The 23,802-nt window shown below is 36.3% G+C and overlaps 3 protein-coding genes and 1 long non-coding RNA gene across 11 annotated transcripts in view; 2 read left to right on the top strand and 2 right to left on the bottom strand.

Annotated features, from left to right (window-relative positions):
• Positions 1 to 1,517: 1,517 nt before the first annotated feature.
• LOC114804973 (uncharacterized) lies at positions 1,518 to 2,977 on the bottom strand. The gene is made up of 3 exons (XR_008470309.1): positions 2,652 to 2,977; positions 2,297 to 2,597; positions 1,518 to 2,226 (listed from the first exon to the last, which is right to left on the bottom strand). It is a non-coding gene; the product is annotated as an uncharacterized LOC114804973 (long non-coding RNA).
• Positions 2,978 to 10,920: 7,943 nt separating this feature from the next.
• On the top strand, positions 10,921 to 12,400 carry LOC128920189 (uncharacterized). The gene is made up of 4 exons (XM_054226858.1): positions 10,921 to 11,179; positions 11,250 to 11,452; positions 11,509 to 11,635; positions 11,699 to 12,400. Exons 1-4 carry the CDS (start codon positions 11,156 to 11,158, stop codon positions 12,032 to 12,034), a joined length of 690 nt encoding a protein of 229 aa, XP_054082833.1. The 5' UTR covers positions 10,921 to 11,155; the 3' UTR covers positions 12,035 to 12,400.
• Positions 12,288 to 14,570, bottom strand: LOC128920142 (putative nuclease HARBI1). The gene is made up of 4 exons (XM_054226678.1): positions 13,427 to 14,570; positions 12,872 to 13,371; positions 12,376 to 12,811; positions 12,288 to 12,329 (listed from the first exon to the last, which is right to left on the bottom strand). The coding sequence occupies exons 1-4, from the start codon at positions 13,619 to 13,621 to the stop codon at positions 12,288 to 12,290; spliced, it is 1,173 nt and encodes a 390-aa protein (XP_054082653.1). The 5' UTR covers positions 13,622 to 14,570.
• A 1,798-nt stretch (positions 14,571 to 16,368) lies between these two features.
• The window catches only part of LOC105219656 (protein abrupt), a 93,194-nt gene continuing 85,760 nt past the window's right edge, over positions 16,369 to 23,802 (top strand). The window contains exon 1 of one of the 8 annotated variants that reach the window (XM_011195941.3): positions 16,369 to 16,623. The gene's annotated coding sequence lies outside the window, so the exon portion shown is untranslated. Of the gene's footprint in view, positions 17,026 to 23,802 lie in introns of all 8 variants that reach the window. The other 7 variants (XM_054226851.1, XM_054226852.1, XM_054226848.1 and 4 more) reach the window with 7 other exon arrangements.

The raw sequence follows: 23,802 nt of genomic DNA, 5'->3' as shown, positions 1-23,802 counted from the left end.
GGCTAATGCTTTAGTACAATCCTGTTATCAATCACGTCTAAAAAGAAGAGATATGCCTGCATACTAAAGAGCAACGTTTCACCAAAACAACTCAATCACCTGGTTGAGCTTGTCTAGTTTTAATTAGTTTTAAGATTTTATAACTTATTGTTAGGCTTTAAAGAGCAGATTCAGTAAATAAATGTATATTGAAAAAAAAAATATTGATGTAAGAAATATAATTTAAAATTCTGCATCCAAAACAATCTCTTATCGTATTCTTCAATATGGTTTAATATAAAGTTTTACCAACACCTGAAACAATTTTCATTGCCTCTGAGTCTTACAATATATAATAATATGATAGTATAAAATGTTCTGTTACATCCGAACTACGAACACCCGAACTTTCCCTACGTGTTTGACTATTCTGTTTTTGAATTTGTTTACATTCTCATTTTTTTCTCGCAATAATGTAAATTTTTTTTGAAATATGTGAACAAAAAAACATTGCAATATTTTCTACAATTCAAAAGTTTTACCAACTACCGATTTCCCTTCGCAACGCAATTCCCTTTCGTAACGAGTTACAGAGTAAGCCCCTAGTCAGTTGTAGAGTCAGTTGATAAGGTCAAATCAGTTTGTTGACGGTGGGCTTTAGTCTTTCACACAGTACGCTCGAAAGAACCTTGTAAGTGATGTTGAGGAGGCTTGACCCACGGTAGTTGGCGCAGATTGCGGGGTCTCTCATTTTGTGGATTGGGCAGAGTACACTTAGTGTTCAATCGTCGGGCATGCTTTCTTCCGACCATATCCCGCAAAGAAGCTGATGCATGCACCTTATCAGCTCTTCGCCGCCATATTTGAATAGCTCGGCCGGCAATCCATCGGCCCCCGCCGCCTTGTTGTTCTTCAAGCGGGTAATTGCTATTCTAATTTCTTCACTGTCCGGCAATGGAACATCTGTTCCATCGTCGTCTATTGGGGAATCGGGTTCGCCATCTCCTGGTGTTGCATTTTCACTGCCATTCAGCAGGCTGGAGAAGTGTTCCCTCCACAACTCTACTCTGGGCATCGACTACTAGATCACTTCTGGGGGTCCTACAGGAGTGTGCTCCGGTCTTGAAACCTTCAGTTAGACGGAGACTATGGTCCCTATCACAACATGATCGATCTGGTTGTGAGTGATTCGATATGGGGACAGCCAAGTACCTTGATGTATATTCTAATGATGGAAACTGGTACTACAAGCGACCATATTTCGAGCCCTGCCGAAGTCCTCACTTCCGTGAACTTCTACATATGACCCCTCATCCTAATATAATTAAACAAAACTAAATATTCTAGAATTTTTATTACTTAAAGTGTTATTGGTAAAAAGGTGAAAAAAGTTTCAATTCAAATGTTGCTTTAAAATAAGTAAAGTAAGCTTAAAAGCAAACTCACATTATACGAGATAAAAATATATTTTCATTAGTAGTACTCGTAAATTTCTATAGCTAAAAACTTGATTAATCATCGTTCGTTTCGTTGGAATATTATATTTGATTGCTCCTCCCTGAAGTTCAATGAATAGAATAAGTTTTACAAAATTGATAATGTTCTTCTTTGCCATATTTTATTAAATGTTAAATGTGGATACTTTTAAATAAATATTTTACATAACTCCGAAACTTATATATACTTCTATTTGGTGCCGATCAACAGTTTTAGGTTTTTCTATCAAATTCAATATTTTTCATGTATTAATTTTTTCAATTTGCAAATTTATTATGCATTTTTTAAAGTTATTTTTTGAATACTATTTTTCTACGATGATTTTGTTTTATTTTTAACTCTTCCTTCACACCTCTTTTTCATGTTGTTCGTTAAACTGAATATTTGCAAATATCTGATATCGTTTTTTAAGGTACTCAATGTTAACAATTTGCTTGTTCGTTATAAGCGATTTTCATCAAAACGAATACTCGTTGTTTCAGAAAACTACTGTATTGTACATGTATAAACAAATAATGCAGCTTTTGGATGTTTGTACCGCAATGTACGAACTTTTGAAATGCAACGAAAGTGTGATCCAAATATTCTTTCAATCGTGTTTCTTTCTCTTATGTGCTTAGTATTGAAATTTTGTTCATTTGGTCTTCCAGGATTTATCACCTGTGCAAGAAGCCATGGCTACAATGGCCATATACCGGAGTCATGGCATTTTGCATTCACGTGCCAAAAAATTAGTTCATCATCACAAACCTATTGGAAAATGAATGAAATTTAATTATTAAATATAATTCTTACCGCTCCAACATTAATGCTATATTACCCTTTTCTATTCATGTAATCATACGGCACAACTGTTGTTGATAAGGCAGGTGCAATTATGCTAACATGAGTGCAATCACTTTCTTGCCCTTTACTCCAAACTTCGAAAATCTGGAATACAATTGTTGTCGATTTTATTATTTCAAATTGGACGACAACTGACACAGTCTTAACTCTATAGTATTATTCAAGAGAATTAGTAAACTGCACTTCGGCGTGTTTACACTGCATTGCTAGAAATATCCATTACGCACGCAACACTGGTATGAGCCATTGGTTAAAAAATATATAACTGAAATAAACTAGAGAAATATGATTGCATGGAGACATTCCTTTAAAGTTAAAATTTAAATCACCCGAAGTTCAAACGGAATCAAGGTTTGGTGTTGGTCATACGGCTTCACTTGTTGGATGAGTTCACAGTACTATGATTTTGGAAATCGAAAAAAGTTCCTTAACGTAGTTTCCTCATATAAAAAGGGGTCTTCCTTGTTGCACAAATAGCCAGATTGCGCATGTATCTTTGATACGCTGCATTGTTTAAATGAAATAATTTATTGTACATATTAAAAAAAATGTGAAAATACCCATGTTTTTAGCCTCTGACACCCACCTAACACTTAAAGCAAATAAAAAAATTAGTGATGAGACAAACTCACCAGAATACCAAAATGTCACCAAATAGATTTCATCACAGATTAGACTCTATTATAGACTTGTGACTTCCTGCAGAATACCGGCATTAATCTAAGGTTGCCAATATGGAATGTTTCTCTTTGAACCAATCCCGATGCAAGCTGTCAGAATAAAAGTAATCGAACAACAACAACAGAGTATCATTACTTCTGAATACGATATTTTCTTTAGTTCCCTCGGCTCCAAATTTTTTGTAGGAGGTGATTACAATATTAAGTCTCACCAGTGGGCCTTTCGTACTCCAAACTCAAAGGGTAAAGAACTACACTATAAAGAATTATTTAAAAACAATATCAATCCGAGGTCCTACCTACTGGCCGAGGGATCCATTGATAATTCCTTTGTTATTAGATATTGTTAGTTCTGAAGAACTTAGTTCCAATCACTCGCCTTTTATAGTTAGTTACACATTGATTTACATGAAGCAACAGAATTATTCTGATTTAAATAACAGATATGAAATGATATTTTTGAAGATTGAATAACTCAAACTCTGGTACTTAACATCTTTTAAAAACTTCAATCGAAATGGATGATGCAGTTGGAGATTTCACACACTTAATTCATGAAGCAGATTCTGCTGCTACTTCCGAAAGAAGGTATGAATTCTCACCTCATAATTTAATTCATGTGTCTGCTAAAAATTAAAACATTATTTGAGTGTAAACGATGGATGGAGTCATATGTAGAAGTTCACGTAAGTGAGGAAAGTTTCTGACTTTCATTCACTTGAGAGTGGCCAGGAACGATTCTTTTACATGTGGCTCAAGCAGCTCACGACTTCCGGTCTTAGACCAAGTATCCTCTGGGTAGCCAACAGACATCCGTTTGGAAGCAAGCTTAAGTGAGATGGCGAAACCCGCTTATGCGGTTGTGCGTAGGGTTTGGGACCCACCACATAAAAACACCCCCCAATGAAAAAAACAAAACAGCCTAGGATGAGAGACCCCAATTTTGATGACGACCACTGCAAACGTTTAAAGGACTACGAATTAATAACATGCACCTGGAATGTCCGGACCCTTAATCGGGAAGGTGCCTCTGCCCTGCTGGTTGATGTCCTCGTAAGAGTAAAGGCTGACATCACCGCAATCCAAGAAATGCGATGGACGGGACAAGGACGCAAGAAGGTGGGACCTTGTGACATCTACTTCAGCGGCCATATAAAGGAGCGCAAATTCGGTGTGGGATTCGTGGTGGGAGAGAGATTCCGTCGTCGAGTCCTGGCATTCACTCCGGTGGATGAACGTCTAGCCACAATCTGCATCAAAGCGAGGTTCTTCAACATATCGCTGATTTGCGCCCACGCCCCAACGGAAGAGAAGGACGAAGTGATCAAAGATACTTTCTATGAGCGCCTAGAATGTACGTATGAGCGCTGCCCCCTCCACGATGTCAAAATCGTGCTTGGCGATTTCAACGCTGGGGTGGGTAAAAAGGTATTTTTGGCACAACAGTCGGAAAATTCAGCCTCCATGACGAAACATCACCAAACGGTCTGAGGCTGATCGACTTCGCCGGGACCCGAAATATGGTCGTCTGTAGTACTAGATTCCATCAAGCTACTTGGCTGTTCCCGGATCGAATCACTCGCAACCAGATCGATCATATTGTGATAGATGAACGACATGTCTCCAGTGTTTTTGATGTGCGTACGCATCGTGGTCCCAACATCGACTCGGACCACTATCTTGTAGCAGCTAAGATACGCACCCGCCTCTGTGTAGAAAAGCGCACACGTCAACAAACACAAGGAAGGTTCGACATCGAGAAGCTGCAATCACAACCGACAGCCGTACGATTTTCTACTCGACTTGCACTCCTGCTCTCTGAGAGCACTCATCAGCATCTCGGTATAAGGGAGCTGTGGGACGGCATATCAAACTCCTTACGTAGAGCTGCAACCGAAACCATTGGTTTTCGGAAAAGCCAAAAAAACAGCTGGTATGATGAGGATTGTCGTCTCGCAGTGGAGAGAAAACAGACTGCCTACCTCGCAATGTTGCGATCGACCGCAACACGAGCGGGATGGGAAAGATACCGAGAGCTGAAGAGGGAAGCGAGACGCATTTGCAGACAAAAAAAGAAAGAGGCCGAAATGCGTGAGTATGAAGAGCTTGACAAGCTGGCCGACAGGGGTATTGCTCGAAAATTTTACGAAAAGATCCGGCGACTAACTGAAGGTTTCAAGTCCGGAGCACACTTTTGTAGGACCCCCAGAGGTGATCTAGTTATTGATGACCAGAGTATACTGAGTTTGTGGAGGGAACACTTCTCCAGCCTGCTGAACGGCAGTGAAAGTACAACACCAGGAGATGGCGAACCCGATTCCCCAATCGACGACGATGGAGCAGATGTTCCATTGCAAGACTGTGAAGATATTCGAATAGCAATTACCCGCTTGAAGAACAATAAGGCGGCGGGGGCCGATGGATTATCAGCCGAGCTATTCAAATACGGCGACGAAGAGCTGATAAGGTGCATGCATCAGCTTCTTTGCAGAATTTGGTCGGCATGCCATGAAAGCATGCCTGACGATTGGAATCTCAGTGTACTCTGCCCAATACACAAAAAGGGAGACCCCACAATTTGCGCCAATTACCGTGGGATAAGCCTCCTCAACATCGCGTATAAGGTTCTGTCGAGCGTATTGTGTGAAAGACTAAAGCCCACCGTCAACAAACTGATTGGACCTTATCAGTGTGGCTTTAGACCTGGAAAATCAACAACAGACCAGATATTCACCATGCGCCAAATTTTGGAGAAGACCCGTGAAAATAGGATCGACACACACCATCTCTTTGTCGATTTTAAAGCTGCTTTCGACAGCACGAAAAGGAGCTTTCTTTATGCCGCGATGTCTGAATTTGGTATCCCCGCAAAACTAATACGGCTGTGTAAGCTGACGTTGAGCAACACAAAAAGCTCCGTCAGGATCGGGAAGGACCTCTCCGAGCCGTTCGATACCAGACGAGGTTTCAGACAAGGTGACTCACTATCGTGCGACTTCTTTAACTTGATGCTGGAAAAAATTATACGAGCTGAAGAGCTAAATAGATAAGGTACAATCTTCTACAAGAGTGTACAGCTACTGGCGTACGCCGATAATATAGATATCATTGGAAACAACACCCGCGCCGTTAGTTCTGCTTTTTCCAGACTGGATAAGGAAGCGAAGCGTATGGGTCTGGTGGTGAACGAGTACAAGACGAAATATCTCGTGTCATCAAACAAACAGTCAGCGCATTCGCGTCTTGGCTCCCACGTCACTGTTGACAGTCATAACTTTGAAGTTGTAGATAATTTCGTCTACCTGGGAACCAGCATTAACAGCAATAACAATGTCAGCCTGGAAATCCAACGCAGAATCACTCTTGCCAACAGGTGCTACTATGGACTAAGTAAGCAATTGAAAAGTAAAGTCCTCTCTCGACGAACAAAAACCAAACTCTACATGTCCCTCATCATTCCCGTCCTAATTTACGGTGCAGAAGCGTGGACGATGTCAACATCCGATGAGACGGCACTAGAAGTTTTCAATAGAAAGGTTTTGCGGAAGATTTATGTTCCCTTAAACATTGGCAACGGTGAATTCCGCAGACGATGGAACGATGAGCTGTATGTGTTATTCGACGACATAGACATAGTCCAGCAAATAAAAAAACAGCGGCTACGCTGGCTAGGTCATGTTGTTCGAATGGATGAAAGTGCTCCAACTCTGAAAGTATTCGATGCAGTACCCGCTGGTGGAAGCCGAGGAAGGAGAGGGACCTGGCTTCGCTTGGTATAGATAATTGGCGCCAAACTGCCAGAAGGAGGGATACGTGGCGCGCTGTTTTGGACTCGGCTATAACCGCGTAAGCGGTGTCTACGCCAGTCAAGAAGAAGAAGAAGAAACGATGTTTATGAAAATAGGGAAAGGGTAAGTTCGGGTGCAACTGAATATTTTATACTCTCGCAATTTATTGAAGTAATTTTATTAAGATAACACACAATTTGACTCATATATTCGGCATAAGGTCCACTAGTATAAACGAAATCATCATATATAGTATATAAGGCTGAGGTAATTCCTAAACCGATTTCACTCATTTTCACCACCAAGGTACACTATATCCAAGACTATACGCTCATTTAAATATCTCAGAAAGTAAAATAGTCCGATTTCGACAATTTTTTCCACAAGTGAAGCCACAGATGATATATGTTCAGTATTTGTGTAAAATTTTATTCCGCTATTTTCATCGGTTCCTTATGCATACATTATAAAGTGAAGGAATCAGATGGAATTCAAAATTGAGTAATATTGGAAGTAGTAGTGGTTGTAAACTTGCCGTTGGTGTTATCAGGGTGCCAAGAAAGTATTATGTACCGAATTTCATTGAAATCGGTCGAGTATTATCTGAGATATAGTTTTTGACTCATTAGTGGGCGACGCCCATTTTCCATTTTATAAAAAATTCCAACCTCCTCAGGGTGCTAAGGAATATATGTACCAAGTTTCGCCAAGATATCTTAAATTTTTACTCAATTTATCCATTGCACGTACAGACGGATAGACGGACATTTCAACTCGTGATCATTTTGATATATATAACTCTATATCTATAGTTTTATAACTTACAAACAATCGTTGTGTGAACAAAACTATAATAATCATTTAGCAACTTTTGTTGCGAGAGCATAAAAATTCTAAATTAATAGAAATTCAAAGGAGCTATAAGAAAAATTTTAAATTTTAGAAACAAATTGATTTTCGAATATATCGAAAGTTTAAAGACGACGCCCGCCCATTTGCTATTTCTGAAAAAATCTGAATGCAGTATTTTGACGTTGCTTCTGTAAAATTTAGTCTTTCTGATGTTTCTCGTTAATGAGTTAAATCTCTTTTAGTAATTTTTCCTTCATATAGGAGATGGGCGTAGTTATTATCAGATTTCACCTATTTTTATAATGTGTGTGATGGGGTACTAAAAGGAAAAGTGACTCGAATGTTTAGTTTATACAGCTTAAGTAGTTTGCGAGATACATACTACGCCTAGTTAAAAAAAAATACATCCAAATATGCTACTCTCGAGTGTGATGGAGGATGGGGTCATATGAAGAAGTTCACGTAAGTGAGGAAAGTTTCTAACTGCCATTCAAAGGAGCGCAAATTCGGAGTGGAATTCGTGATGGGAGAGAGACTCCACCGTCGAGTCTTGGTATTCAGTCCCGTGGATGAATGTCTAGCCACAACCCGTATAAAAGCGAGGTTGTTCAACATATCGCTTATTTGCGCCCATGCCCCGATGGAAGAGAAGGACGATGTGATCAAAGATACCTTCTAGGAGCGCCTAGAACGGACCTATGAGCGAGATGCATTTGCAGACAAAAAAGAAAGAGGCCGAAATGGGTGAGTATGCATAGCTTGACAAGCTGGCCGACAGGGGCAATGCTGGAAAACTTTACGAAAAAATCCGGCGACTAAAGCGCCCAATACACTACACCAGCATATTGGCGCAATCAACTGATGGCGCCAACAAGCTTGCAGCATTTACTACACTGGTACAATATACATTTTTTTACAAATTGTATTTATATGGAAAATGTCGTTATGAATATTATTTCTACACAATTATTTCCCTCACTCATAATTTTTCATAAGCACGGCAATGATTCATATAAATCAATAAATTCTTCCCAAAATATCCTTGAAAATTTCAATTAAATACGGTAAATTCACAATACACTACGCCAGCTTCCTTGTACAATCAGAAAAATATCGAAATCGTTTTGATTTTGCTCCAGCCGATTGTGCAATCACCACCACAAGTACATACGCGATCAAACAGTTGGCACTATCAGGTGTATTGGGCGCTGGGTTTCAAGACCAGACCAGAGTATACTTAGTTTGTAGAGGGATCACTTCTACAGCATTGAAAGTGCAACACTAGGAGATGGCGAACCCGATTTCCCAATCGACGACAATGGAACAGATGTTCCATTGCCCGACCATGAAGATAGTCGAATAGCAATTACCCGTTTGAAGAACAACAAAGCTGCGGGGCCGATTTCCCGGTCGAGCTATTCAAATACGGCGGCGAAGAACTGAACTGCAAAACCTTTTTCTTATGAAAGTTCAAACCATGTTTGATAAAAAACTGCTCATAGTTGCTTGGCTGGTGTAAGCATTCGACAACTTTAGAAACTTCGATAAATTCACATGCTCTTTCAGTTGGTGATTGAATTAGACGCACTTAACGTTTTTTTTGTATTTTTTAAAAGGGAGCAATTATTTTCAGTAATAAACTACGTAATGTTAAGAAATCAATTGTTTTTCAGCAATATTTGGAAAAAAATAATGATGAAAATTAATTAATTTAGAGGGGCCCGATGGCTTTCAATACTAATTTCATGATTTACGCAAAGAGGGCAAGAGGTGTGTTTAACTCGCCATCATAAGTGGGTAATGGTACGGGATCTTATAAATTTTTATAGAACATTTAATTTTATGTGTATTGATAAGAAAATGATCGGTGAGCGGTTCAAAATAACATTATTGTCAGTTTTTCTATTGTTAAAAGATTTCTGCAGATCTATCCTATGGATTTTTCAACAATATAATGCCCCGATTCTTAACCCTCGATTAGTTAAGTCATTTATTTCGAGTCTAAACGTTAATATCATGACTTGGTCACCATATTCTCCGGATCTTAGTGTAATTGAAATCGTTTGGAGTTGGCCTTTATGGAAAGTTTATGAAAAAGGAAAGCAATACGAAGATAAAGAACCATTAATTGTAGCAATAACACTTGCTTGAAGCGAAAACACAATTTCATTAATTTTTTTTTTAAATAATTCTATCCCTGAAATATCATTGAATAACTATATCCATAATCATTTCGCATATCAACTTTTATTTAATTGAATTCAAAATAAAAGTTCTAAGCTGAATACTATTGTAAATACGGGATGCGTCTAACCTATTGACGAGAAGTGTATAAGAGATAAAATTTTGAACACATGCGAAGATTGGGGTATTAATGAAACTAAAGTATCAGCATTTGTTACTGATAATGTTACCAATATGATAAAAGCAGTAACCTTGAAAACAGATGCCACATTCTGTGAAGAAATCGTTTTTGTAATATATCTTCACAATAGAAACAAGAAACAAGTAAGGAAAGGCTAAGTTGTGCAACCGAACATTTTATACTCTCGCAATTTATTGAAGAAATTTTATTAAGAGAACACCCAATTTTACCTATAAATTCGGCACAAAGTTTAATAGAATAACGAAAATCGTCCTATATAGTGTATGAGGGCTGAGGAAATTTCTGAACCGATTTCATTCATTTTCACCAGCAAGGTACACTATATCCTAGACAATACACTCACTTAATTTCGCTAGATATCTCACATATTAATCAATACAAATATGCAGATTAAAGCCCACCATATTTTTGAAAGGCCTATAATTAGGTATATGGAAGCTAGGAGATGTTATGACTAGGAGCTAGGAGATGTTATGCCCCAATTTAATAATTAAAATAACAGAACACTATTAGAAGAAAACAATTTCCTCACATTACTTAAAATTACAATAAATTTTCTGAGAGATTTACCAAAATTTGTGTAAAGTTTCATTCCACTATCTTCATTGGTTCCTTATGTATACATGTTAAAGTGAAGGAATCAGATGGAATTCAAATTTGAGTCATATGGGAAGTTGTCGTGGTTATGAACCGATTCCATCCACATTCACATGTGTGATCAGGGTGTCAAAAAAGTATTATATACCGAATTTCATTGAAATCGGTCGAGTAGTTCCTGAGACATAGTTTTTGACCCATAAATGGGAGATGCCACGCCCATTTTTCATTTTGTAAAAAAATCTGAGTGCAGCTTCCTTCTGCTATTTCTTCTGTAAAATTTAGTGTTTCTGACGTTTCTCGTTAGTGAGTTAATAGCCTAGACAGACGACATCGCTAATTTGCATTAGCGGCGATGATTTGCTTTAACTCGCGCATTAATTCATTTTAAAGCAAATTAGTAATGCACAAAAATTTCGTGCATTTAGCTGAATTTACCACATTTGTGCTGGCAATGCTGCCCAAAAATGCCCGATTTTTGCTATTGTGAATGTTAATTGATAGAAAGAAGAAGAAGAAAACGTCAACAAATGATAGAAAGGAAAGCGTTAGAGGTAAGAAGTTTTAAATTTCTTTTTCAATTATGTGCAAGTTTATTGACAAAATCAAATTTTAATATTTTAGAAGATGGCAGAAATTAAGCAGCGAGTGGTTTGGACTAGCACTGATGAATGTGTGTTAATTGACTTGTGGCGTGAGCGGGCCGATGATTTAAGACGTGCCAAGCGCAATTTGCATATATATGCCGATATATCTGTGCAAATGGCACATAAATTTACTCCGAAGGAAGTCCATATTAAAATTAGAAACTTATCACAAAGATACAGGTATACTATGCTATTATAAAACATTTTTAACATTATTAACCTTTGTGAAATTGTAGAGAAGAAAAGAAGAAAACTGGCCCATCGGGGGGCAGCCCATCGACGTGGAAATATTTTGATGCGGTGCATCAAATCATAGGGCTGACTGCAGCCAATAATGCAGAAATTTATGAATCATTAACTGTGGTAAGCTTAAATTTCATCTTTTTATTTCTTTATCGTATTAACTTAAAACAATTTTTTCTTTAGGACATATCGTCATCAACATTGCTGCCGTTACCGCCATCTGTACCTGCAGCATCACCAGTAACAATGTCCCCGGAGCCGTTGTCGCCAGTAATACCATCGACCAGCTCGCCATTGTTGTCGCCACTGGATACCTCGTCCACATCCATGAGCACTTCTAAAAAGAGAAATTATATGGGTGAATTGGTGAAAGTGGCAAAACAACAACATGAATTGCTTAAGGTAGTGGTGGAAGATGGAAGAGATTTAAAAGAAAGAATCATTAATTGTATTGAAGAACAAAATAGTTCTACAAAAGAATTTATAAGTATTTTTAAAAATTTGTTGGAAAAAATGTAAATATTATATTTATTTTGTATACTATTAGTAGTTATTTATTTTTATTATTATTAATATAAATGTAACTGAATTAAATGTTAATTTAAAAAGGAAATATTAAATATTTAAAATAAAATGAAATGAATTAAAATGTAATGTAATAAATTGAATTTATTAATAATAAAAATAAATTTAAAAAAAGGAAATTTGAAATGAAAAATAAAATAGCTACCGTGGTATGTAACATAATTTGTACCGTTTTGAAATCTCATTGCTATGGCATTCCTAACCGCTGTCGCAGTTTGGTCATTTTCTCCTAATCTTGTTGTGTGATTGGGTTGATGTCTTCTTTCATCTTCTGCTGCTTCTTGTATCCATGCGGGAAAAACTTCATTGTTCTCAATCTTTAGAAAATTATGCAAAATGCAACATGCTCTAATTATAATATTAACATTTTTAGGAGCAACTTGCAAGCCTCTTCCAACTTTACGGAAGCGCGCTTTAAGTTGACCAAAGGCATTTTCGATCACTCGGCGACATTTGGACAGTCGATAATTAAAGTGCTTTTCAACAGGCGATTGATTAACCCCATATGGATATGGTTTCATCATATGATGTGATAAACGAAAAGCTGAGTCGCCAATAAGAAGCACAGGTACATTGATGCCTTCAATTATTTCGCTATTTTCCTTAAAAATACGAGCGTGTTCATGAAATTTCTTAAGTGAACTCCTCTCAAATATGTACGAGTCATTATTTCTCCCAGTGGATCCTATGTTTATGTACGTGAACTTTGATCTGCAAGTTATAAGAAATGTAAACACATGTGTATGAGAATCAATACAGTCATAAATTTACCTCTGATCACAGCTTGCCAACAAAATGACTGAATACCAGCCTTTATAATTGTAATAGTCTATGGCTTCCACTTTTTTGGGTTGCACTTCGATGTGGCAGCCATCAACAGCACCAAAGCATTGTGGGAACCCCATCAGTTTGAAACCTTCTACAATTCTTCTTAATTCTTGCGGATGTGGGGGGTATGCATTAATGCAATCCGAAAGAGTACCACATACTTCATGACAAAAATCGATCACAATTTCTCCAACTGTGCTGCGCCCAACGCCAAACAAACTAGCAACAGTCCTATATTCCGCTGCCGAACCCAAAGAAAAGAGTGCTATAGCTACTCTTTTTTCAAGTGAGATACAGCGCCTCATGTTGCTATCCATTTTTCCAATACTCTTTACCTTTTCGCACACTTTTTTGAATGCCCTTCTATCTAGCCGAAAATTTTCTTTGAACCTTGAGTCATCCATGGTTGGGACATCGTGCTCCCAAAATATACCACCTCGATCCTTAAAATATGCAATTTTTGATTTCAATCCCAAATTGAAATAACTATTTACTTACGAATTTCCAAATATGTCGATGGTGCTCCTGAGCGAATACAAGTCCAACATGTATGATTTCGTTAAAATCCACTATTGCTTTTAATTGCACTTCATTATCTTGTAATGTATTTAATAACAATTTAATTCTTTCATTAAATTTCTTTTTGTTTTCCAAAAATACCAAAATTGCCATTAATAACTCTTTTTTATCCATTTTTATTTCACGTTTGTAATAAATAAACAAATTTCTCAATCAGCTGTATAAATGCACAAAATTTGTCGTCTGTCACTATAAAATTTCAATGCGCATTATCATTTCTTAATGCCAATTAATTTTGTTCGTCTGTCTAGGCTATAACCCACTTTTAGTCATTTTCAACCTAACCTTTGTTTGGGAGGTGGGCGTGGTTATTATTCGATTTCTTTCATTTTTGGACTGTATAAGGAAACGGCTAAAAGAAACGACTGCAGCAAGTTTAGTTTATATAGCTGTATTGGTTTGCGAGTTATATACAAAAAACCTATTTGAGGGCGGGATCACTTTTCCCACTTTTCCAAAAAAATTACATCCAAATGTGCCCCTCCCTAATACGATCCTATGTTCCAAATTTTATTTTCATAACTTTATTTATGGCTTAGTTATGACACTTTATAAGTTTTTGGCTATCGCCATTTTGTGGGCGTGGCAATGGTCCGATTTTGCAAATTTTCGAAAGCAACCTCCTCAGGTTGCCAAGGAATACGTGTTCCAAGTTTCGTTAAGATATCTCAATTTTTACTCAAGTTATCCGTTGCACGGACAGACGGACGGACGGACAAACAGACATTCGGATTTTGACTCGTCTCGTCACCCTGATCATTTTGATATATATAACCCTATATGTAACTCGTTTAGTTTTATGACTTACAAACAACCGTTAGGTGAACAAAACTGTAATACTCTCTTAGCAACTTTTGTTGCGAGAGTATAAAAACGTTAACTTCGGCTGTACCGAAGCTAATATACCCTTCACAGGTGCATTTCTTTTAGTAACTATGTGTTTAAGCAAATCTAAAGACGTAAGAAAAAGTAAGTAAAAAAATAAAACATTTTACTAATTCTTTTTAACCGGGTTGTTTGCTAGAAACATTAACCGATCTGAACAATTTCTTCGGAGATTATATTATTACCTTAAGCAGTAATCCATATCAAATTTCGTGAAGATACCACGTCAAATGCGTCAAATTTTCCATACAAGCCATTGATTCCGATCGTTCGGTTTGTATGGCAGCTATATGCTATAGTAAACCGATCTGAACAATTATTTCGGAAATTAAATTATTTCTGTGAGCAATAACTCATACCAAATTTCGTGAAGATATGTAGTAAAATGCGGAAGTTTTCCATACAATCCCTTGATTCCGATCGTTCAGTTTGTATGGCAGCTATATGATATAGTGGTCCGATATCGGCAGATCCAACAAATAAGCAGCTTCTTGAAGGACTAGTTCGTATATATACAGACAGACAGACGGACATGGCTAAATCGACTCAGTTCAACATACTGATCATTTATATATATACTTTATAGGGCCTCCGACGCTTCCTTCTGGGTGTTACAAACTTCGTGGCAAACTTAATATACTCTCTCCAGGGTATTTAAGGGTTTAATTTCTATGACCCTCTAAGGCAAAAATTTAGAATATTTGAAAAATAGTGTCGTTTCTGATGCTTTTTATTTTGTACTTTACAGTACCAGCATGTTATCAAAAATTCAACCATTCCGTTTAAAAGACCCAAAAGTAATATGGTATTTGAGAGTACCGTAGGACGACAAAGTTTTAAATTTAGTTGCAAAATCAGCATTAGGATTCCAAAAATTAGAAACCGTTTTATCAAAAATTAAAAAAATTGTTTAGGTATGTTAGACAAAAGATCCTTATACATTTGCGCACTCCAGTTTCAAAATCCTTTAATAAAAACTCTTTCACTTCAAATTTACTTAGCAAAGTTGCTTTTAATAGTATTCTTTCAGAACTTGCATAAGTAATATTTCGTAAACATGTGCAAACAAAAAAAATTAACTTAATTTTAAATTTTAATGGTTTTAAAGCAAAATTGTTTATATATTTTTTGATATATTTAGCATTCCGCAAAACATAGACCTATGTATAAGAAGTGACTTTTCAACTTATCATATTACTCGATATTAATTGATAAGGAATAGATGCTGCTTTGAAATACTGATGGTAAAACAAATCGCTCAAAATGTGCGTGAATATACTTATACAATTTTTCTTCACTCTGATTATAATAAATAAATATATCGACAAGCAAAAACTTTATTTCCATGAAACTAAGTATGTATGCTATTTTTATTTTCCGAAGAATACCATGTTTAAAAAATTCACACCTCGCATATGGCGTTTCGCTTAAATAAGCATGTTTTTCAAGAAATATTGTCTTTTGACTAAATTTAAGAATAATATAGGAATATATGTATATTGAAATCCATACAAATTTTCGATGTTGTTGGATAAATTTTTTTTAAACTAGTTCTATTTAATAACAATAAAAATTTAAAGAAACCTCAGAAAAAGGTAACGTATTTTTCTTTAAGTAATGACAGAGATATCAGAATATAATATAATATGAATGTGCGTCCACGGCAGCGCAGAAAAAATGTGGAAAATAGCGCTTCGATTAGGTTGTTTATATCAACTGGGTAAACATATGCTCGAACAAACTATCAGTTCAGGTAATTGACATCAAAAACAAGTATTTAGCCAGGATATCTGTATTTACATAAAAATAAATAAGTTGATACGATTGGTATCTTTTATATTTTCTCGCGGCCGTTGCCACTGACAATGAATGCATGCTTATAGCATGGGCTATTTTAATGTCAGCTTGTATGTATACATATGTGTACATATTACATTCTCGTTGGCTACAATACACATTCACATAATGCATATACCAGAACAATTGTTAAGAAAAGGAAAGAACAACGAATATGCGCCATCACACTCGTACCCTAAATATTTTGGATATTAAAATGGTATTCTTATATATGTGTATACATTTGTCAACAGTACGTCGGATGAAAGCGGGCCGGTAACACGTTTTTAAGCAGTCGAAAATATTGTATGTAAAGTTTCTATAACCTGGTTGTATCACAACGGTTGAATGTATCATAATATGATAGCCTAAAACGTTATTTAAAATATATATTTGTAAGTTTAATTCATTATTTGTTACAAGTACATTTCAATAAAGTGTTTCAACATGAATATTGCTTCCAACAAATATGTGAATTTTTGTATGAATGTATACATATGTGCACATTAAAAACTAAACAATTAAGCTTACATTATTACCTCGAATGAATGTTACACATATAAATAAAATTACCTACAAGTCACCGTGTAACATACAGACATAAAATGATTCTTATAAGTACGCAATTCTACATAAGAACATAACGATTGTGAAGTAATATTTTATTACCTGGTTTTAAGTTATGTGCTTTAATCAATACGTATTGATTTTTACAAAAATAAAATAAAATAGAACCAGAAAAATATATATCTTTGATATAAAAACAGTAATTATATAAAGTAGTAGTTAAATCGAAGGTGAGTATAAAATTAATAAAAAAGATATCTAGATTGATGGTTAGTTTATTGATTAGTTTTCGATCTTAATTTTTTAATTAACTGTAAGTAAAGTTTCATTTTAAAAGCAATTTAAACTGATACATAAGACACAATGAAATAATATAAATATGCCTTAAAGTGGATTTATTAAAGACTTTGATGTTATAAAATGTTCGCTCCAAAACATCAGACAGATTTCTATTAACTACCTTAAGTGTACACATGGCTGTATATTCATTACGACTAAATTCAAAAGTATAAATCGCAATGGATACGTAAGAGGCGTAACATTAGGAGTTGCCGAACGAATTGTAAACATTAGCATCATAATTACATACGTTTTAGGAATATAAAATTAAAAATATGCAGATATAATTACTAAAAACTAAGAATACATAAAATATTCGCATGAAACGTGTTACTACGGTAATAACATTGCTATTTTTCTATTAAGCCGTACGAAAATTAAATGAGTATAGAAAAATACTATTGATATTACAATTAAAGGTCGATAATTAAAAAGCCTCGCTTCCTATCTTAAATTTCTAATTCAAAGATGATGGGTGATTTGGCACGTTTTTCTCAAGCATTGGTATTATGCTTAAAAACCCTATTTTATTGAAATATCTCTTATTTATTAGGAATGGAAATCATTGTATTCGATGTAAGAAGGTATTTCAGACTAATTGCTCACATTCTGGTACCACGTCATAATATATTAAACGATATGTTCTTAAGTATTAATCGATAAGTGTAGTGTTGAAGCATTAAGATGGAAATCTTCAGGTTCATTACATGCGTTAAACTTTATATATTTTGGATACTAAACGTTATTATGATTTACTACTAATTTTAAATTTTTAATAACTCATCATTTACTGACCGAGATAAACAAATAAAATCAAACTTGCGAGCAGAAACATTGCAATAAAAATAATTTTTTGTCAATATATATCATTATTTATTGAATCTGCTCGTTTGGGGCCTAACAATAAGTAAAAAATTTTTAAATCTATTTTAAATTATACATGCACAGAAGTGGTTAAGTTGTTTGATATTACGTTGCTGTTTAGTAGGCAGGCAGATCTCTGCTTTTTAAGCGTGTTTGATTGGGTGAATGGACAAAGGCGTTGGATCTCGGATTACATATATTTCTTTCTGCTGTCCTCTACTTCCTCCTTCACCATAGGGATGTCAAGATATTATACAGATTGTTTCCCATAGTGGATTACCATACATCCAAATCGGATTTTTATACTCTCGCAACAAAGTTGCTACGAGAGTATTATAGTTTTGTCCACATAACGGTTGGTTGTAAGTCCTAAAACTAAACGAGTTAGATATAGGGTTATATATATCAAAATGATCAGGGTGACGACAAAAGTTCAAATCCGGATGTCTGTCTGTCCGTCCATCCGTGCAAGCTGTAATTTGAGTAAAAATTGAGATATCTTAATGAATCTTGGAACACGTGTTCCTTGGCACCATAAGAAGGTTAAGTTCGAAAATCAGCAAAATCGGACCACTACCACGCCCACAAAATGGCGAAAACCGAAAACACATAAAGTGCCATAAATAAAGCTATGGAAACAAAATTTGGTATGAAGGATCGCACTATGAAGAGGCATATTTGGATGTAATTTTTTTGGGAAAGTGGGCGTGGCCCCGCCCCCAAATAGGTTTTTTGTACATATCTCGCAAACCAATAGAGCTATATAAACCAAACTTTCTGCAGACCTTTTTTTAGCCATTTCCTTATACAGTCCAAAAATGACAGAAATCGGGTAATAACCACGCCCCCCTCCCATACAAAGGTTAGGTTGAAAATTACTAAAGGTGGGTTAGCTCACTAACCAAAAACGTCAGAAACACTAAATTTTACATAGGAAATTGCAGATAGAAGCTACACTCAGATTTTTTTACAAAATGGAAAATGGGCGTGGCGTCGGCCACTTATGGGTCAAAAACCATATCTCAGGAACTACTCGACCGATTTCAAGGAAACTTGGTTTGTAATAGTTTCCTTACATCCCAATGATATGTTGTGAAAATAGGCCAAATCGCTTCACAACCACGCCTACTTCCTATATACCAAAACTTTGAAGACGATCTGAATCGTTAACTTTACAATATATAAAGTAAGCACTAGTGAAGATATCGATGCAGAACTTTGCACAAATACTACGTTTATAGTGTGGCAGCCCCATTCTAAAAATCACCGAAATCGGACCATAGGTTGTCAAGGCCCCATATATCGAACATGAGGACCTCGGTACTTCTAACCTAATATTAGGGTTTCCAACTTTCAATGGACTTTATACAATATATATGACGAATATGTGGGTCAAATTGTGTATTATATAATATTAATAAAGTTAAATAAATAACTTGCGAGAGTATAAAATGTTCAGTTACACCCGAACTTAGCCCTTCCTTACTTGTTACCGCATTGTATCACAGCATTTGGTTGTCTAGGTTAATTAAAACTTTTTTCTGTCTTCTTGATACATATTTAAAAAAATTATTTCTGAAATTAAAAGAAAAATTAAAACGACCTCGGAAAAAGGTGCGTCCGCGTAGCTCCTGACAGGATAATCCAAATAAAAAAAAAAAACAAAAATAAGTGTAATAGGTAAGACCATAAACTCTTGCTTGAACGAAGGAGAGACAAAAAAAATAAAAATTGGAATTTTGGCAGACATTTTTCCAAAAAAATAAAAATTTCGGTCAAATTTGTTGGACTTTTTTTTAAATAGTTGTAATTGAAAAAAGAAAAAATCCTTCTTTCAAGCACGAGTAAATTGCTCGAACACCAACAAGATCGGCTGAGTGGTTTTCGAGAACATTTGACAACGACTTTGAAAACACTGTTCCGAGAAAAACGCGTTTAAAGTTTTGAGTAACAATAATACCTGACTTGGAGCGCACACCTTCCAAAAGCTGTATCTCCGAAACTATTATTCAGATCGACCTGAAAATTTAGGATAATATTCTTGGGATTGGGTTGTACAAATTAATAAAAAGAAATTTAATGTTTGGTCTTTTCGAAAATGAATCATGCGTGCACTTTGTTCATTCACATTTATACGCCAAATATGATGAGCATTCGTTACCTCTATGCAAAAGAGGTCAACTAGCTGTTGGAAGATTTGCTATATATACAGTGATCCCCGCTTAAGTGCCCCACCGTTTAAGTGCCTTTCCCGCTTAAGTGACCATATTTTGCGACATCGTTGTTTTTTCTCTAAATTTACATATAAAATTCCCCGCTTCAGAGCGTCCGCTTAAGTGCCTTTCCCGTTTAAAAGCCTGCTTAAATATTCACAAATACAAAATTGTTTGCAATTTTCCTCTTTTAAGTGCCTTTTCAATTTTGACATTTAATGCGCTGAGAATTGTCAAAAGGAAATAATATACATAGTTTTGTAATGTTTTTTTTTCATATTTATTACTAAGTATTTTTGTTATTCTCTTCTTCTTGACTGGCGTAGACACCGCTTACGCGGTTATAGCCGAGTCCAAAACAGCGCGCCACGTATCCCTCCTTCTGGCAGTTTGGCGCCAATTCCTTCCATCGAAGTGGAGGTCTCCCTCTTCCTCGGCTTCCACCAGCGGGTACTGCATCGAATACTTTCAGAGCTGGAGCACTTTCATCCATTCGAACAATATGACCTAGCCAGCGTAGCCGCTGTTTTTTTATTCGCTGGACTATGTCTATGTCGTCGAATAACACATACAGCTCATCGTTCCATCGTCTGCGGTATTCGCCGTTGCCAATGTTTAAGGGAACATAAATCTTCCGCAAAACCTTTCTCTCGAAAACTCCAAGTGACGTCTCATCGGATGTTGACATCGTCCACGCTTCTGCACCGTAAAGTAGGACGGAAATGATGAGAGACTTGTAGAGTTTGGTTTTTGTTCGTCGAGAGAGGACTTTACTTTTCAATTGCCTACTTCGTCCATAGTAGCACCTGTTGGCAAGAGTGATTCTGTGTTGGATTTCCAGGCTGACATTGTTATTGCTATTATTCCTGGTTCCCAGGTAGATGAAATTATCTACAACTTCAAAGTTATGGCTGTCAACAGTGACGTGGGAGCCTATACGCGAATGCGCTGACTGTTTGTTTGACGACAGGAGATATTTCGTCTTGTCCTCGTTCACCACCAGACACATACGCTTCGCTTCCTTATCCAGTCTGAAAAAAGCAGAACTAACGGCGCGGTTGTTGCTTCCAATGATATCGATATCATCGGCGTACGCCAGTAGCTGTACACTCTTGTAGAAGATTGTACCTTATCTATTTAGCTCTGCAGCTCGTATAATTTTTTCCAGCATCAAGTTAAAGAAGTCGCACGATAGTGAGTCACCTTGTCTGAAACCTCGTCTGGTATCGAACGGCTCGGAGAGGTCCTTCCCGATCCTGACGGAGCTTTCGGTGTTGCTCAACGTCAGCTTACACAGCTGTATTAGTTTTGCGGGGATACCAAATTCAAAAATCGCGGCATAAAGGCAGCTCCTTTTCGTGCTGTCGAAAGCAGCTTTAAAGTCGACAAAGAGATGGTGTGTGTTGATCCTATTTTCACGGGTCTTCTCCAAAATTTGGCGCATGGTGAATATCTGGTCTCTTGTTGATTTTCCAGGTCTAAAGCCACACTGATAAGGTCCAATCAGTTTGTTGACGGTGAGCTTTAGTTTTTCACACAATACGCTCGACAGTACCTTATACGCGTTGTTGAGGAGGCTTATCCCACGGTAATTGGCGCAAATTGTGGGGTCTCCCTTTTTGTGTATTGGGCAGAGTACACTGAGATTCCAATCGTCAGGCACGCAAAGAAGCTGATGCATGCACCTTATCAGCTCTTCGCCGCCGTATTTGAATAGCTCGGCCGGTAATCCATCGGCCCCCGCCGCCTTATTGTTCTTCAAGCGGGTAATTGCTATTCGAATTTCTTCATTTTTGTATTTTTGTTATTAACAAGAAATAAATCTGTTTTTTTTTCAATATTTCCTTATTTATAGAATCTGCTTGTTTTTAAGCCTAACAACAAGTTATAAAATCTTAAATCTATTTAAAAACTAGGCAAGCTCAACCAAGTGATTGAGCTGTATTGGTGAAACGTTGCTCTTTGTACTAAAGCATTAGATAAATATTTCAATCCTCTCTGTCCTCTACTTCTTTCTTTACCATAGGGATACCAAGATCTTTATGGATATTTTCATTGCGTATGTACCATGGTGAGCACGTGATTGATCTAAGCATTTTCGATTGGAACCTTTGTAACTATTATATCAATATTAGTAGTACAAGTCGTACCCCACAGTTGAATGCCATACATCCAAATCTGCTTTATGACCGCATTGTATAAAAGCACTTTGTTGTCTAAGCTAAGTTTAGAGTTTTTTATTTAAAAGCCAAAGCGCTTGAGGCACTAGAATATTATTCATTTTTACTGCCGGGCACATTTTTGGCCTTAGGGAGAATGTAACATGCTTGCACTTTTGTTCATTTACATTTATACGCCAGTTTGCTAGCCATTCTTCGACAGAACTTAAGTGCTTCGCTAATATTCTTGATACTATAATGGGGCATTTGTTACGACTCACTAAAGCTGTGTCATCCGCAAAAGTTGATGTCAAAACATTATTAGCAGTTGGAAGATCAGCTGTATATATGATGTATAGAGTTGGGCCTAAAACACTGCCCTGTGGTACTCCAGCCCTTATTGAACGTTCATCAGATATAAAATCACCTACTTTTACAGCAAATTTTTTTTTTTTTAAATAGGACTCCAAGGTTTTATGCAATTGGAAAGGTAAACTTTTTTTAATCTTATACAAAAGTCCTTCATGCCACACTTTATCAAACGCCTGAGCCACAGAATATAGCAGAACGGTACTCTCTATGTTCGAATGCCTTCCTAATTTCATTAGTTATTCTATTTACTTGCTCTACAGTGTCATGTTTTGCACAAAACTCGAACTGGTGCGCTGGTATTATATTATTTTCATGGAGGAAATGAGAAATCTCTGACAGAAACCATTTTTCGAATATTTTTGAAATGAAAATGAAATTGGATAGTATCCAAAAAATGAGAATAGCGTTAAAGAACAAGGATAGTACTACTATAGCAATATTTGGTAATTCAATTAGCATTTTTGGAGTAAATATGTCCTAACGACTTTGTTGGATTTAAATCATTTATGATTTTATTAATTTCTGAAGTTGAAGCCTTAATTGACAAAAGGGACTTGTTAGCGGTGTTAGAGAACATTGGGAGCTTAAAGTTGTTCTTTGACAATTGGGTTGAAATACATCCTCTAGATAATTTGCAAAGCAATTACCTTTTTGCTTTATAATCATGCCCGGTTACCCGGCATGTTATAGAGTACTTGTGCCTTATTCTTTTTTTGGGCTTTCCAAAAGAGTTGATTTGTTTAGGGACTTTTACTTTGTGTAATTTTCATTATTGCATTATTCCATATGTTTAAGAACTTTTCTTAGTTTGTGTGCTGCAGACTTCAGTTGAAGCTGGAGCATTTTTTCAGTTACAAGTTTTTATATTTCATTATTTGTGATTTTGCAAAATCAATAAAAGTAAATCTCGAATTTTGTTACGATCACTATGCCAGTATGTCGGCTTACATTTGTGTGTCGATCGCCTCACACTACCCAGACACTGCGTAGGGTGCAATATTATTTCGTGTGTCCATACTCTTGGCAGTTGGTGCATTGTACCCAAGAGATGATGAGTAGA

Source organism: Zeugodacus cucurbitae, chromosome 3, assembly GCF_028554725.1.
Source record: "Zeugodacus cucurbitae isolate PBARC_wt_2022May chromosome 3, idZeuCucr1.2, whole genome shotgun sequence".
Taxonomy (NCBI): domain Eukaryota; kingdom Metazoa; phylum Arthropoda; class Insecta; order Diptera; family Tephritidae; genus Zeugodacus; species Zeugodacus cucurbitae.
The sequence above is the reverse complement of the archived record's forward strand: the minus strand, read 5'-3'. Positions and strand labels throughout refer to the sequence as shown.